Source organism: Epinephelus lanceolatus, chromosome 19 (assembly GCF_041903045.1).
Source record: "Epinephelus lanceolatus isolate andai-2023 chromosome 19, ASM4190304v1, whole genome shotgun sequence".
NCBI classification, from domain to species: domain Eukaryota; kingdom Metazoa; phylum Chordata; class Actinopteri; order Perciformes; family Serranidae; genus Epinephelus; species Epinephelus lanceolatus.
The window spans coordinates 2,752,593-2,767,848 of record NC_135752.1 but is presented as its reverse complement, the minus strand read 5'-3'; the positions used below and the strand labels follow the sequence as shown (position 1 = coordinate 2,767,848).

Sequence of the window (15,256 nt, the reverse complement as noted above, 5' to 3'; positions counted from 1 at the left end):
ATGTCAACCTACACGAGGTGGAGGTGTAGCCATTTTTGTTAAGGAAAGTTTCTCTGTGACTGTTGTTAGCTCTGTGTCTGTCCCAAAGAATTTTGAGTATTTGGCCTTACGTGTCTCCTTGGGTAACAGTGCTAACTGTGAAAAACTGCTTGTTTTGGGGGTATATTGTCCTCCCTCAGCACCGTCAACTGCCATTTCTGATTTAGCTTATCTGATATCATCTCATCTTTCCTCAGAAATAATATTACTGGGTGATTTGAATCTTGACTGGCTTAGCAATAAATCTGATGGTCTAAAAGACCTGTGCATTGACCTAAACCTCACACAATTGATTTCTGCTCCAACAAGGCCTGATCCAGCTAACCTTGAGAAGTCCACATTATTGGACCTCATTTTAACCAATAAGCCACATAATTTTAAAGCCTCTGGGGTTCTCCCCCTTGATTGTAGTGACCACTGCCCAATTGCTTGTGTCAGAAATGTTAAGCAGGAAAAATTGAAGCCTCGTTTTATTGCTAAAAGAACTTTTAAGCATTTTGTGGATCATGAATTTTTATATGACTTGTCTCTTAGTGATATCCGTTCTATAACTGCTATCCCTGACCCTAACATAGCTTTAAATTATTTTGTCAAAACATTTAATTCTGTTGCTGATAAACACGCACCCTTTAGGAAATTGAGAGTCAAAAACAGAAGTAACCCCTGGTTCTCTCCTGAAATTGCTGCAGTGTTGCGTAATACGACATTGCCTGGAATAGGGCTTGTGTCTCTGGACTGAGCAGTGATTGGCAGTATTTTCGTCATCTCCAAAATAAGTGTCTTGTTGCAATACGTAAAGCTAAATCATCTTACTATGTCACATCTTTATCAGACTGCTGTGGTAATCCATCAAAGTATTGGAGAACAATCAAGACTCTCTCAAAGAGCCCCTCCTCATCCTTAATGGAATTTCTTAACTGGAATTTCTCAATTATGGGATCAATAAAGGTGTATCTTATCTTATCTTATCTTATCTTATCTTATCTTATCTTACCCGTGCCGTTTCCAATAAAAATGAATTATGTGACATTCTTAATAAACACTTTGTTACAGCAGGTCATATCTTCCGAGCTTAGGCATGAATGTACCAATCAGTAACTCTACTTTTATGTCAATAAACACTGGACACCATAGTTTTTCCTTTAGGCCCTTTACTACAGTTGAGGTGTTCAATGATCTCTGTAATTTAGATCCTAGAAAGGCTATTGGGGCTGACAATTTGAACCCACGACTCCTAGCACTTGCAGCACCTATTATTGTTGATGTCCTACTGCACAATTTTAATTTGACTCTCTCAACCGAGTGTACTCCTAACTTGTGGAAAACAGCTTATGTAACTCCTCTACATAAAGGTGGTCCTTCAAATGAATTGAATAATTATTGGCCAATTTCAAAATTACCCTGTTTGGCAAAACTATTAGAACATCTGATAAGCGATCAAATTTGTTCCTTCTTATCAGAACATGACATGTTGAACATCTCCCAGTCTGGTGTTAGACCTGGGCATAGTACTGTGTCAGCAACCTCTAAGGTCGTGAATGATATTGCACATGCTTTGGATAACAAACTTGATTGTGTTGCCCTTTTTATTGACCTGTCTAAAGCCTTTGATACAGTTGACCATGCTGTACTTCTAGAATGTCTATATAATATTGGGTTTGATAACAAGTAAATGGATTGAGAATTATTTATCTGGCAGAACTCAAGCTGTGGTGGCTGATGGTTACCGATCAAATTTTCTAAATGTCTGTAAAGGGGTGCCACAAGGGTCTGTTTTAGGACCACTGTTATTTTCCTTATATATTAATGATTTTAATGCTGGTATCAAAAACAGTTTAATATATCTGTACGCAGATGACTCAGTCATCTACTCGATTGCCCCCTCAGTTGATCTAGCTCTGGAAAACCTACAGTCTGATTTCTTGGTGTTAAATTGGTGTTAAATCCAGGTAAATCGAAATATATGATTTTCACAAAAAAACTTTCTGTTGATTTGAATAACAGTGTCATAACTACTTTTGATGGGACTCCTTTAGAAAGGGTTACCTGCTATAAGTATCTGGGCTTCTGGATTGATGACAAGTTGTCTTTTAAATCACATGTACCAGAACTTTTAAACAAGCTGAAGCCTTCATTAGCATTCTTTTACAGAAATAAATCTTGCCTTCCTCGGTACTATAGGAAGAAGATAGTAGGCTACAAGCTACATTTTTATCAGTATTGGACTACGGAGATGTCATTTATATGCATGCTTCTCCCTCTACACTAAAACCACTTGACACAGTTTATCACGCTGCAATTAGATTTATTACTGGTGATGGGTTCATGACCCATCACTGCCAGCTGTACCAAAATGTTGGCTGGACTTCACTGACTCTGAGCAGAGAACAACATTGTTTACTGTTTATTTATAAGGCCTTTCTTCACAAACTACCTGTTTATCTAACAAACTTGCTTACATTTAAGTTATTCAGTTGCTCCACTCGTGCTCATAATCCCTTGACTCTTAATATCCCAAATGTTGGGACTGAGGTAGGAAAAATTGCCTTTGAGTATTTTGCACCATTCAAATGGAATAATCTTTTGTCACAGCTCCAGCTGGATGCCTTGTTTCCCTTTAATCACTTCAAGCATATTATCATGGATTCCATGCATTCTGAGTGTACATGTACTTTTTGAAATTGTTGTTTTTTGTATTACTGCTTTATGTTTACACCTTGCATGTATATTGTATTGATGAATTGTTTGTAATCAGTGGCGTCATTGGAAAAGAGAGCTTGCTCTCAATTCAATTTTCAGTTCAATCAGTTTTATTTATAAAGCCCAATATCACAAATCACAATTTGCCTCACAGGGCTTTACAGCATACGACATCCCTCTGTCCTTAGGACCCTCACAGCGGATAAGGAAAAACTCCCCAAAAAAATCCCCTTAACGGGGAAAAAAAACGGTAGAAACCTCAGGAAGAGCAACTGAGGAGGGATCCCTCTTCCAGGACGGACAGACGTGCAATAGATGTCGTACAGAACAGATCAGCATAATAAATTAACAGTAAAACAGTAATCCGTATGACACAATGAGACAAAAAGAGAGAGAGAGACAGAGACAGATGCAGGACAGACGGTAATGACAGAAGCTTACAACAACATTAATGAAAGTAATAATATTATAATTATAGTTCTGGCTGCTGTGGTACAATATGTTGAAAGTATATATTAATATCTGATAGTATACATATGTGATAATGATCATGTGTGTATAATAACAGTAGAAGTATGACTAATGATAACAGCAGCAGCAGGAGGCATCTGGCAGGACCACGGCAGCAGCACAACCACACATGTCACACTATCCAGGCACCGCTGCGATACGAGTTAACCTGAGAGACAGTGGAGCACAAAGGCTCCGGAGAAGAAGCCGAGTTAGTGACATCCAGAATGGCCGAGTTAGCAAGATGCAGTAATAGGACACGAGAGAGAGAGAGAGAGAGAGAGAGAATGTTTGGTGCTGACGTGCTGACGTATTGCGGTAAGCGAGTTGTGTCATTTCCGGTGTTTCTGTGACAGCGTCTCTGTACAGCTCTAGTGAATTCTACTAGCCTGCTTTCTGCTTTCTCACTTCAGTTGCTTTAACGTCTGCTCCAAGTCTTAACCCACACTAGTTCTGTTTAAGCACTTATAGCTCTCCTCCTTTCTACGACTTTCTTGCTAATCTCTTGTTTGCACGTTACTAGCCTTGGTAGCTACATTAGCTTTACAGTTAGCAATGGCTTCTCCCTCTGCTCTTTCTTGCTCGGTGTGCCAAATGTTCAGTTATGCCTCTGCCTCCTTTAGCGACAGTGGTAATTGTAATAAATGTAGCTTATTTGCTGCGTTTGAGGCGAGGCTTAGTGAATTAGAAGCGCGGCTCCGCACCATGGAAAACCATTCAGTAGCTGCGGTAGTTAGCCAGCCCCCTGTAGCCGGTGCGGAGCCACATAGCATAGCCTTAGCCTCTGCTAGCTGTCCTCCGGTAACTCCCATTCAGCCGGGAGATTGGGTTACGGTTCGCCAGAGGCACAGGTCCAAGCCGAAGCCCACGGCTCACCACCAGCCTGTTCACATTTCCAACCACTTTTCCCCACTCAGCGACACACCCGCTGAGGATAAAACTCTGATTATTGGCAGCTCTATTCTGAGGAACGTGAAGTTAGCAACGCCAGCGGCCATAGTCAAATGTATCCCTGGGGCCAGAGCGGGCGACACTGAATCAAATTTAAAACTGCTGGCTAAAGCTAAACGTAGATTCAGTAAGACTGTTATTCACGTCGGCTGCAATGACACCCGGTTACGCCAATCGGAGGTCACTAAAATTTATATTGCCTCGGTGTGTGAATATGCAAAAACGATGTCGGACTCCGTAGTTTTCTCTGGATCCCTCCCAAATCTGACCACTGATGATATGTTTAGCCGCATGTCATCATTTAATCGCTGGCTGTCCAGGTGGTGTCCAGCAAACGATGTGGGTTTCGTTAATAATTGGCAAACTTTCTGGGGAAAACCTGGTCTTATTAGGAGAGACGGCATTCATCCCACTTTGGATGGAGCTGCTCTCATTTCTAGGAACCTGGCAAATTTTATTAGTAATTTAAATCCCTGACAACCCAGAGTTGAGACCAGGACAGAGAGTCGCAGTCTTATACGCCTCTCTGAGCTTCTAGTTCAGTTACCCACCCATAGTTTTCATAGTTTTATACAAACGGTGTCTGTCCCCCGACCACCTAAATTATTTAAATCTAAAATTAAACAAAGAGGAGTTGTGCATAACAGCCTCATAAAAATTAAAACCTCTTCTGTGACAGAAAGACAAAACAGGAGAATTAAATGCGGACTGTTAAATATCAGGTCTCTATCGTCTAAAGCAGTGTTAGTAAACAAATTAATATCAGACAATCATATTGATTTACTCAGTCTCACTGAAACCTGGCTGTGTCCAGATGAATATGTTAGTCTAAATGAGTCCACTCCTCCCAGTCATAATAATACCCACATTCCTTGAGGCAGCAGCCGAGGAGGGGGAGTTGCAGCCATTTTTAACTCTAGTCTGTTAATCAGCCCTAAACCTAAACTAGATTATAATTCATTTGAAAGCCTCGTTCATAGTCTTTTACATCCGACCTGGAAAACCTCGCAGCCACTTTTATTTGTTATAGTGTACCGTGCTCCTGGCCCATATTTTGTATTTGAATTCTCAGAGTTTTTATCCAGTTTAGTTCTTAAATCAGATAAAGTTATTATTGTAGGCGATTTTAACATTCATGTCGACGTTGATAATGACTCCCTGGCTACCGCGTTTACCTCATTATTAGACTCCATTGGCTTCAGTCAGGGTGTACATGAACCCACTCACTGTTTTAACCATACCCTCGATCTAGTTCTGACATATGGAATTGAAATTGATAACCTAACAGTCTTTCCACAGAATCCCTCGCTATCGGATCATTATTTGATTACTTTTGATTTCTTTTTACTCGATTACACGCCACTCAGCAACAGTTACTATACTAGATGTTTATCAGATAGTGCTGTCGCAAAATTTAAGGAAATAATTACTCCGTCGTTAAATTCAATACTAAGTCCCTCAGTAACAGAGGTTTCCCGTACCGACTTTAACCTCTCCCGAATCGATCATTTTGTTGATAGCGCCGTAGGCTCGCTGCGAACAACACTCGACACTGTAGCTCCTCTTAAAAAGAAGTTAACAAACCCAAGAAAGTTCGCTTGGTATAACTCTCAAACCCGCAAGTTAAAACAAATATCGCGAAAGTTTGAAAGGAATTGGCGATTAACCAAACTGGAAGAATCTCGTTTAATCTGGGCAGACAGTCTCAAAACTTATAAGAGGGGCCTCCGCAATGCCAGAGCAAACTATTACTCAGCTTTAATAGAAGAAAACAAAAATAACCCCAGGTTTCTTTTCAGCACTGTAGCCAGGCTGACTGAGAGTCAGAGCTCTATTGAGCCTTGTATTCCTTTAGCCCTTAGCAGTAATGATTTTATGAGCTTTTTTAATGACAAAATTCTAACTGTTAGAAGCAAAATTCATGACCTCCTGTCCTCAGATAGTAGGCCTACCTATCTAACCTCAAACACAGCTGTAAGACCTAATATATATTTAGATTGCTTCTCCCCAATTTCTCTTCAAGAATTGACCGCAGTGATTTCTTCATCTAAATCATCAACATGTCTCTTAGACCCCATCCCAGCTAGGCTACTTAAGGAGATCTTACCTTTAGTTAACACTCATATATTAGCTATGATCAATATATCCTTATTAACAGGCTATGTACCACAGTCTTTTAAGGTAGCTGTAATTAAACCTCTACTAAAAAAGCCCACCCTGGATCCAGAGGTGTTAGCCAACTATAGACCAATATCTAATCTTCCCTTTATGTCAAAGATCCTTGAGAAAGTAGTCGCAGACCAGCTGTGTGATTTTCTCCATGATAATAATTTATTTGAGGAATTTCAGTCAGGATTTAGAGTGCATCATAGCACTGAGACAGCACTAGTTAAAATTACAAATGACCTTCTGATTGCTTCAGACAAAGGACTCATCTCTGTACTTGTTTTATTAGATCTTAGTGCGGCGCTTGACACTATTGACCATCAAATTCTGCTACAGAGACTGGAACACTTAATTGGCCTAAAAGGTTCTGCACTAAGCTGGTTTAAGTCTTATTTATCTGATCATTTTCAGTTTGTTGACGTTCATAATGAATCATCCTTACGTACTAAAGTTTGTTTTGGAGTTCCGCAAGGTTCTGTGCTCGGACCACTTCTATTTATTGTATATATGCTTCCTTTAGGTAACATCATTAGAAATCACTCTGTAAATTTCCATTGTTATGCGGATGATACACAGTTGTATTTATTGATGAAGCCAGAAGAAAGTAATCAGTTAACTAAACTTCATAATTGCCTTAAAGACATAAAAACCTGAATGAGCACCAATTTCCTGATGTTAAATTCAGACAAAACTGAAGTTATTGTTCTTGGCCCCAAACAACTCAGAGACTCTTTATCTGATGACATAGTTTCTCTGGATGGCATTGCTCTGGCCTCTAGCACTACTGTAAGAAACCTCGGAGTAACATTTGATCAAGATTTGTCTTTTAATTCTCATTTAAAACAAACCTCACGGACTAAACTTCATAATTGCCTTAAAGACATAAAAACCTGAATGAGCACCAATTTCCTGATGTTAAATTCAGACAAAACTGAAGTTATTGTTCTTGGCCCCAAACAACTCAGAGACTCTTTATCTGATGACATAGTTTCTCTAGATTGCATTGCTCTGGCCTCTAGCACTACCGTAAGAAACCTCGGAGTAATATTTGATCAAGATTTGTCCTTTAATTCTCATTTAAAAAACAGTAAACTGGTGCTCATCCAGGTTTTTAGTCTTGTAGTCTTGGGTGACTGCTTTATCGACCAATAGCTGGTGCTTGGCTCCCCTGGCATTACTACTGATTCCTTTTTGGGCTTTGCTCATGCATTGGACCATATGCCTTAGCCGCTATGATGCCTGACAGGAGCTTCCATGTTGTACAGAGGCAGGTTATTGGCCCATAGTTGGATGGGACTGCGCCCTTCTGGGGATCCTTCATGATCAGGACTGTCCGTCCTTGGGTCAACCACTCTGGATGAGTCCCATCCATCAGCAGCTGGTTCATTTGTGCTGCCAGGCATTCATGGAGTGCAGTTAGTTTCTTAAGTCAGTAGGTGTGGATCATGTCAGGGCCCGGTGCTGGCCAGCTCTTCATACCTGATACTCTTTCTTGGATGTCTGCCATTGTAATGGTAACTGGCTCTTGTTCTGGGAGGTTGCTGTGGTCTGCTCTTAGATACACTAGCCACTTAGCATTGGTGTTACGTGATGCCTCTTTCTCCCATATGCTCTTCCAGTATTATTCAGTTTCAGCCCTGGGTGGATCTAATCTAGTGTTGTTACCTTGCCACTGAGAGTACACTTTGGATGGTTAGGTGGAGAACATCCCATTTATTCTCCTGGCTTCTTCTCTTGTGTATCTCTTTAGGCGGTTAGCTAGAGCTGTGAGCCTTTGCTTGGCAGTCTCCAGTCCCTCAGGTAAAGACAGTTTGTTGTTCCTTTCTTTCCCACACCTTTCAGTAGTTCTGGGAGTAACCTCTCTTTGTGTCACCTTGATCTTGGCCTCCAGCTTCCTTCTCCATGGGGGTAATGCTCTTTGTGGCTCATGGTGTTCATCATGTATATATATACAGTACAGGCCAAAAGTTTGGACACACCTTCTCATTCAATGCTTTTTCTTTATTTTCATGACTATTTACATTGTAGATTCTCACTGAAGGCATCAAAACTATGAATGAACACATGTGGAGTTATGTACTTAACAAAAAAAAGGTGAAATAACTGAAAACATGTTTTATATTCTAGTTTCTTCAAAATAGCCACCCTTTGCTCTGATTACTGCTTTGCACACTCTTGGCATTCTCTCCATGAGCTTCAAGAGGTAGTCACCTGAAATGGTTTTCCAACAGTCTTGAAGGAGTTCCCAGAGGTGTTTAGCGCTTGTTGGCCCCTTTGCCTTCACTCTGCGGTCCAGCTCACCCCAAACCATCTGGATTGGGTTCAGGTCCGGTGACTGTGGAGGCCAGGTCATCTGCCGCAGCACTCCATCACTCTCCTTCTTGGTCAAATAGCCCTTACACAGCCTGGAGGTGTGTTTGGGGTCATTGTCCTGTTGAAAAATAAATGATCGTCCAACTAAACGCAAACCGGATGGGATGGCATGTCGCTGCAGGATGCTGTGGTAGCCATGCTGGTTCAGTGTGCCTTCAATTTTGAATAAATCCCCAACAGTGTCACCAGCAAAACACCCCCACACCATCACACCTCCTCCTCCATGCTTCACAGTGGGAACCAGGCATGTGGAATCCATCCGTTCACCTTTTCTGCGTCTCACAAAGACACAGCGGTTGGAACCAAAGATCTCAAATTTGGACTCATCAGACCAAAGCACAGATTTCCACTGGTCTAATGTCCATTCCTTGTGTTTCTTGGCCCAAACAAATCTCTTCTGCTTGTTGCCTCTCCTTAGCAGTGGTTTCCTAGCAGCTATTTGACCATGAAGGCCTGATTGGCGCAGTCTCCTCTTAACAGTTGTTCTAGAGATGGGTCTGCTGTTGGAACTCTGTGTGGCATTCATCTGGTCTCTGATCCGAGCTGCTGTTAACTTGTGATTTCTGAGGCTGGTGACTCGGATGAACTTATCCTCAGAAGCAGAGGTGACTCTTGGTCTTCCTTTCCTGGGTCGGTCCTCATGTGTGCCAGTTTCCTTGTAGCGCTTGATGGTTTTTGCGACTCCACTTGGGGACACATTTAAAGTTTTTGCAATTTTCCGGACTGACTGACCTTCATTTCTTAAAGTAATGATGGCCACTGGTTTTTCTTTAGTTAGCTGATTGGTTCTTGCCATAATATGAATTTTAACAGTTGTCCAATAGGGCTGTCGGCTGTGTATCAACCTGACGTCTGCACAACACAACTGATGGTCCCAACCCCATTGATAAAGCAAGAAATTCCACTAATTAACCCTGATAAGGCACACCTGTGAAGTGGAAACCATTTCAGGTGACTACCTCTTGAAGCTCATGGAGAGAATGCCAAGAGTGTGCAAAGCAGTAATCAGAGCAAAGGGTGGCTATTTTGAAGAAACTAGAATATAAAACATGTTTTCAGTTATTTCACCTTTTTTTGTTAAGTACATAACTCCACATGTGTTCATTCATAGTTTTGATGCCTTCAGTGAGAATCTACAATGTAAACAGTCATGAAAATAAAGAAAACGCATTGAATGAGAAGGTGTGTCCAAACTTTTGGCCTGTACTGTATATATATATATATATATATACACTGCCTGGCCAAAAAAAAAGTCACCACCAAAAAAAAAGGTCATACACTCTAATATTTCGTTGGACCGCCTTTAGCTTTGATTACGGCACACATTCGCTGTGGCATTGTTTCGATAAGCTTCTGCAATGTCACAAGATTTATTTCCATCCAGTGTTGCATTAATTTTTCACCAAGATCTTGCATTGATGATGGTAGAGTCTGACCGCTGCGCAAAGCCTTCTCCAGCACATCCCAAAGATTCTCAATGGGGTTAAGGTCTGGACTCTGTGGTGGCCAATCCATGTGTGAAAATGATGTCTCATGCTCCCTGAACCAGTCTTTCACAATTTGAGCCCGATGAATCCTGCCATTGTCATCTTGGAATATGCCCGTGCCATCAGGGAAGAAAAAATCCATTGATGGAATAACCTGGTCATTCAGTATATTCAGGTAGTCAGCTGACCTCATTCTTTGAGCACATACTGTTGCTGAACCTAGACCTGACCAACTGCAGCAACCCCAGATCATAACACTGCCCCCACAGGCTTGTACAGTAGGCACTAGGCATGATGGGTGCATCACTTCATCTGCCTCTCTTCTTACCCTGATGCGCCCATCACTCTGGAACAGGGTAAATCTGGACTCATCAGACCACATGACCTTCTTCCATTGCTCCAGAGTCCAATCTTTATGCTCCCTAGCAAATTGAAGCCTTTTTTTCCGGTTAGCCTCACTGATTAGTGGTTTTCTTAAGGCTACACAGCTGTTCAGTCCCAATCCCTTGAGTTCCCTTCGCATTGTGCGTGTGGAAATGCTCTTACTTTCACTATTAAACATAGCCCTGAGTTCTACTGTTGTTTTTCTTCGATTTGATCTCACCAAACGTTTAAGTGATCGCCGATCACGATCATTGAGGATTTTTTTCCGGCCACATTTCTTCCTCGAAGACGATGGGTCCCCACTATCCTTCCAGTTTTTAATAATGCGTTGGACAGTTCTTAACCCCATTTTAGTAGTTTCTGCAATCTCCTTAGATGTTTTCTCTGCTTGATGCATGCCAATGATTTGACCCTTCTCAAACAGACTAACATCTTTTCCACGACCACGGGATGTGTCTTTCGACATGGTTGTTTAGGAAATGAGAAGCAACTCATTGCACCAGTTGGGATTAAATAACTTGTTGCCAGCTGAAAGATAATCGCCCATGCAGTAATTATCCAATAGGAGGCTCGTACCTATTTGCTTAGTTAAATCCAGGTGGCAACTTTTTTTTTGGCCAGGCAGTGTATGTATATATGTATATATGTATACATATATACATGTATATATATATATATATATATATATATATATATATATGCTGCTATATAGGATTATGCCCCTGATCTGCGACATTTAATACTGAGTATCTGCTAACGCTGAGTTCGATTCCAATACTTTTATTTTCCAAAAACATACAACTGCCTAGGGTGCACTTCCAGTACTTTAAAGTTAGTCAAATCTGCCCAGTATGCTCTCTTCTCCAAGCTGGGTGGTGAAACACTTTGTGCCATAGATGACAGCAAAACACCAGAGACTCACACTGAACTAAAATGAAATGAGTGCTTAGAACTTATGTAAATAAGATAAATAAAGTCTCATACTGCATGTTGTTGTTTATGGCGTGTGACTTGACATGCTACTGTATTGTGTTATGGCCTATTCAAGTGCTGGAATTTGTTATTTACATGACATCACCTGAACGCACCTAATATAATGGTAGGGGAAACTTTATTAGATCTTAGTGTGGACTGTGTCCCCTCGCTCTCTCTCTCTCTCTCTCTCTCTCTCTCTCTCTCTCTCTCTCTCTCTACACACACACACACACACACACACTATCTATCTATCTATCTATCTATCTATCTATCTGTCTGTCTGTCTGTCTATCTTCCACCTTGAAAAATCTACACATACATTCAAGCTAAGATAGAATTGCTGAGCTGTAGCAGTTATAGCAGTTAGAAGTGATGAAGTGTTTTCTGTGTTTCAGGGCTCCATGAAGTATCTGCGTGTCTGAGGTACAACCGACGGCCTACTTGCCCTGACGCCTCTGTGGGGGTTCATATCCCCACCCCCCCTCCTTCTCACCACAGGAAAAGCCATAGTCTGGGAAACAAGTGAGCATAACAGACCTTTCCCAAAATTATATTTAGGATGTGATTCATACAACACATAACATCAGTCTAATTCCATGTTAACCCTATGCAGCCCAGATATTGATGTTTCGAATGTTGTTGCAGGTGACCTCTGATGCAGAAATAAAGGTTTTTCAAATTTTTATATTTTAGTACATTTTTGAAAAATGTTGTAGTATTGCAACCTTGACGCTAGCTGGGAGCAAAATTTGTGTATTTCTACAAAAACAGTCTGAACAAATGTACAGATTATCTTAAGGTTCATCCACAGGGTTGATTGCTAATTTAGCACCATAACAGTACATATCGAAAATAACAGTCACACAACTGTCTTTGACCCAGTCTTTATTTGCAATGATAGTCCCAAAGGGAGTTCTTTTTCTCTCAAAAGCAAAGACAAAATTGAACATTGTGGAGAAACTTCAGTGGTGTCCATCCATCGATCCATCCATTTTCATCCGGTTATCCGCTGCCAGGTTGCGGGGGCAGCAGGCGGAGCAAAACGCCTCTGACATCCTCTCCTCAGCAACACCTTCCAGCTCCTCCTGGGAGACCCCAAGGCATTCCGTGGCCAGGCGAGATATGTAATCCCTCCAGTGTATTCTGGGTCTGCCCTGGGGCCTCCTACCAGTGAGATGTGCCCAAAACACTTCCAGCAGGAGGCGCCCAGGAGGCATCCTGATCAGATGCCTGAACCACCTCAGCTGAAAGGAAATAGGAATACATGTAGGAATAGGAAGGAGGAAAGGAAACTCATATTGGCCACTTTTATCCGCAATCACATTCTTTCAGTCATTACCCAGAGCTCATGACTATAGGTGAGGGTTGGGACCGGAGATAGGAGACTCAAGTCACATGATTTGATAATGACCTTAGTGTTCTTTTATGTCAGACATGTTAGTATATTGCATACCTTGACATGTTTCCGCAAAAACTTCCGCCTTCTTAAAAGTGTCACTTGGTCAGACTCGAGTTGCAAATATGATGAATTGAGACTTGCTTGACTAACGTTGATAAAAGACTTGCTCCAGGTCCAATAATTTCCTCTTCATTGGTGTCATGCTCCACAGTGACTGTTAACACCCAGCCCACTGTGGGTCAATTAGGGAATGTACTAAAATATACCAACCGGGCTGCATGATGTGTCTGGTTTATGCACTGATAAGGGACTGTTCTTAACTTATCAGAGGAGGAGGATGGCTGGTTGATTTTTGTTTTATTTATTTATTTTATTTTGATCCCCTCTATCCCCTCCTCCTCTGATAAGTTAAGAACAGTATTTCACGGTGGAGCAGCACAGCGCCTGCATCACTGCAGAAGCCGCATCAAACTGCCGATCCATCTCACACTCCATTCTATCCTCACTTGTGAACAAGACCCCGAGATACTTGAACTCCCTCACTTGAGGCAGTAACTCCCCCCCAGCCCAGAGGGGGCAATTCACCAGTTTCCAGCAGAGAACCATGGCCTCAGATTTGGAGGTGCTGACTCTCATCCCAACTGCTTCAAACTTGGCTAAAAACATCCTAGTGCATGCTGGAGGTCCCGGTGTGATGAAGCCAACAAAACAGCATCATCTGTGAAAAGCAGAGATGCAATTCTGAGGTCCCCAAACCGGACTCCTTCCTCCCCCCAGCTGCACCTCGAGATCCTGTCCATGAATATCACAAACAGGATCGGTGACAAGGGACAACCCTGGCGGAGGCTAACACCTACCAAGAACCTGTTTGACTTTACACCGAGTATGCAGACAGCTCTCACTTTGGTCATACAGGGACAGGGTGGCTCATAGCGGTACGCAGTACGTGCACACAGTACCCCCTACAAGACCCCCTGAGGGACGTGGTCATAAGCCTTCTCCAAGTCCACAAATTACATGTAGACTGGGTGGGTAAACTCCCACAACCCCTCCAGCAGCAAGGGTAAAGAGCTGGTCCACTGTTCCACGGCCATGACAGAATCTGCATTGCTCATGAATCTGAGGTTCAAGAATTGATTGGCGCTTCCCTGGAGCACCCAGGAGTCTGAGCAGTGTGATACCCTTTGAGTTGGAGCACACTCTCCTGTCCCCTTTTTTGAAAATGGGAACCATCACCCCGGTCTGCCACTCCGCAGGTACCTTTTTTTTTAAGATTTTTTGGAGGGGGGGCTTTTTGCCTTTAATGGACAGGACAGATTGAAATGGGGTGAGAGAGAGAGTAGGGGTTGACATGCAGCAAAGGGTTGCAAGCCAGAGTCGAACCTGTGACCACTGCAGCAAGGCATTGCCTCTGTACATGGGGTGCCGGCACTATCCACTACACTACCAACGCCCCCTACTCTGCAGGTACCTTACCCGACCTCCACACGACACTGAAAAGGCTTGTCAGCCAAGACAGCCCAACAATGTCTAGAGCCTTCAGCATCTCAGGGCGAATCTAGTCCACGGGGAGCTTTAAATACCTCAGCAACCTCTGCCAAGGATATGGGTGAGACTTCCTCAGAGTTTTCAGACCCTGCCTCCTCCATGGTGGATGTGACGGCCAGGTTCAGAAATTCCTCAAAGTGCTTCTTCCACCACTTGATGATGTCCCCAGTTCAGGTCAGCTTCTCTGCGGAGCACAGCCTGACACAAGCCCTACTTTCCCTTCCTGAGGCATCCAACAGTCTGCCAGAACTTCCTTGAGGCCAATCGAAAGTCCTTCTCCTTAGCCTCCCTGAACTCCTCCCACACCTGGGTTTTTGCTTCAGCGACCGCCGCAGCTCTTCTGGCCACCCAGTACCTGTCTGCTGCTTCAGAAGACACCTGGGCCAGTCAGAACCAAAAGGCCTCCTTCTTCAGCCTGACAGCCTCCCTTACCGCAGTTTGGACACGACAAGCACCAACAACCTTTCGACCACAGCTCCCAGCGGCCACCTCCACAAAGGAGGCTTTGAACACGAACCACTCAGATTCCATGTCCCACAGGGGCCTCAGCCAGATGTTTCCAGTTCACCCTCACTGCACGTTTGGGTTTACCCAGTCTGTTTGCCAGCCTACCCCGCCATCTGATCCAACTCACCACCAGGTGGTGATCATTTGACAGCTCTGCTCCTCTCTTCACCCGAGTGTCCACAACACACGTCCGCAGATCTTTTGCCTAGGATGTTCT

General features: G+C 42.8%; 1 protein-coding gene across 7 annotated transcripts in view; it reads left to right on the top strand.

The window, feature by feature from the left end:
• Positions 1-15,256, top strand: part of LOC117269845 (ras-specific guanine nucleotide-releasing factor RalGPS1) — a 345,328-nt gene that overhangs the window by 284,062 nt on the left and 46,010 nt on the right. For all 7 annotated transcript variants that reach the window (XR_013488122.1, XR_013488120.1, XR_013488121.1 and 4 more), the window contains one exon: positions 11,981-12,107. Coding sequence is in view for 4 of the 7 variants with exons in the window: in XM_078161979.1 (XP_078018105.1) it covers positions 11,981-12,107 (127 nt within the window). In the remaining 3 variants the exon portion in view is untranslated. The remainder of the gene's footprint in view (positions 1-11,980; positions 12,108-15,256) is intronic.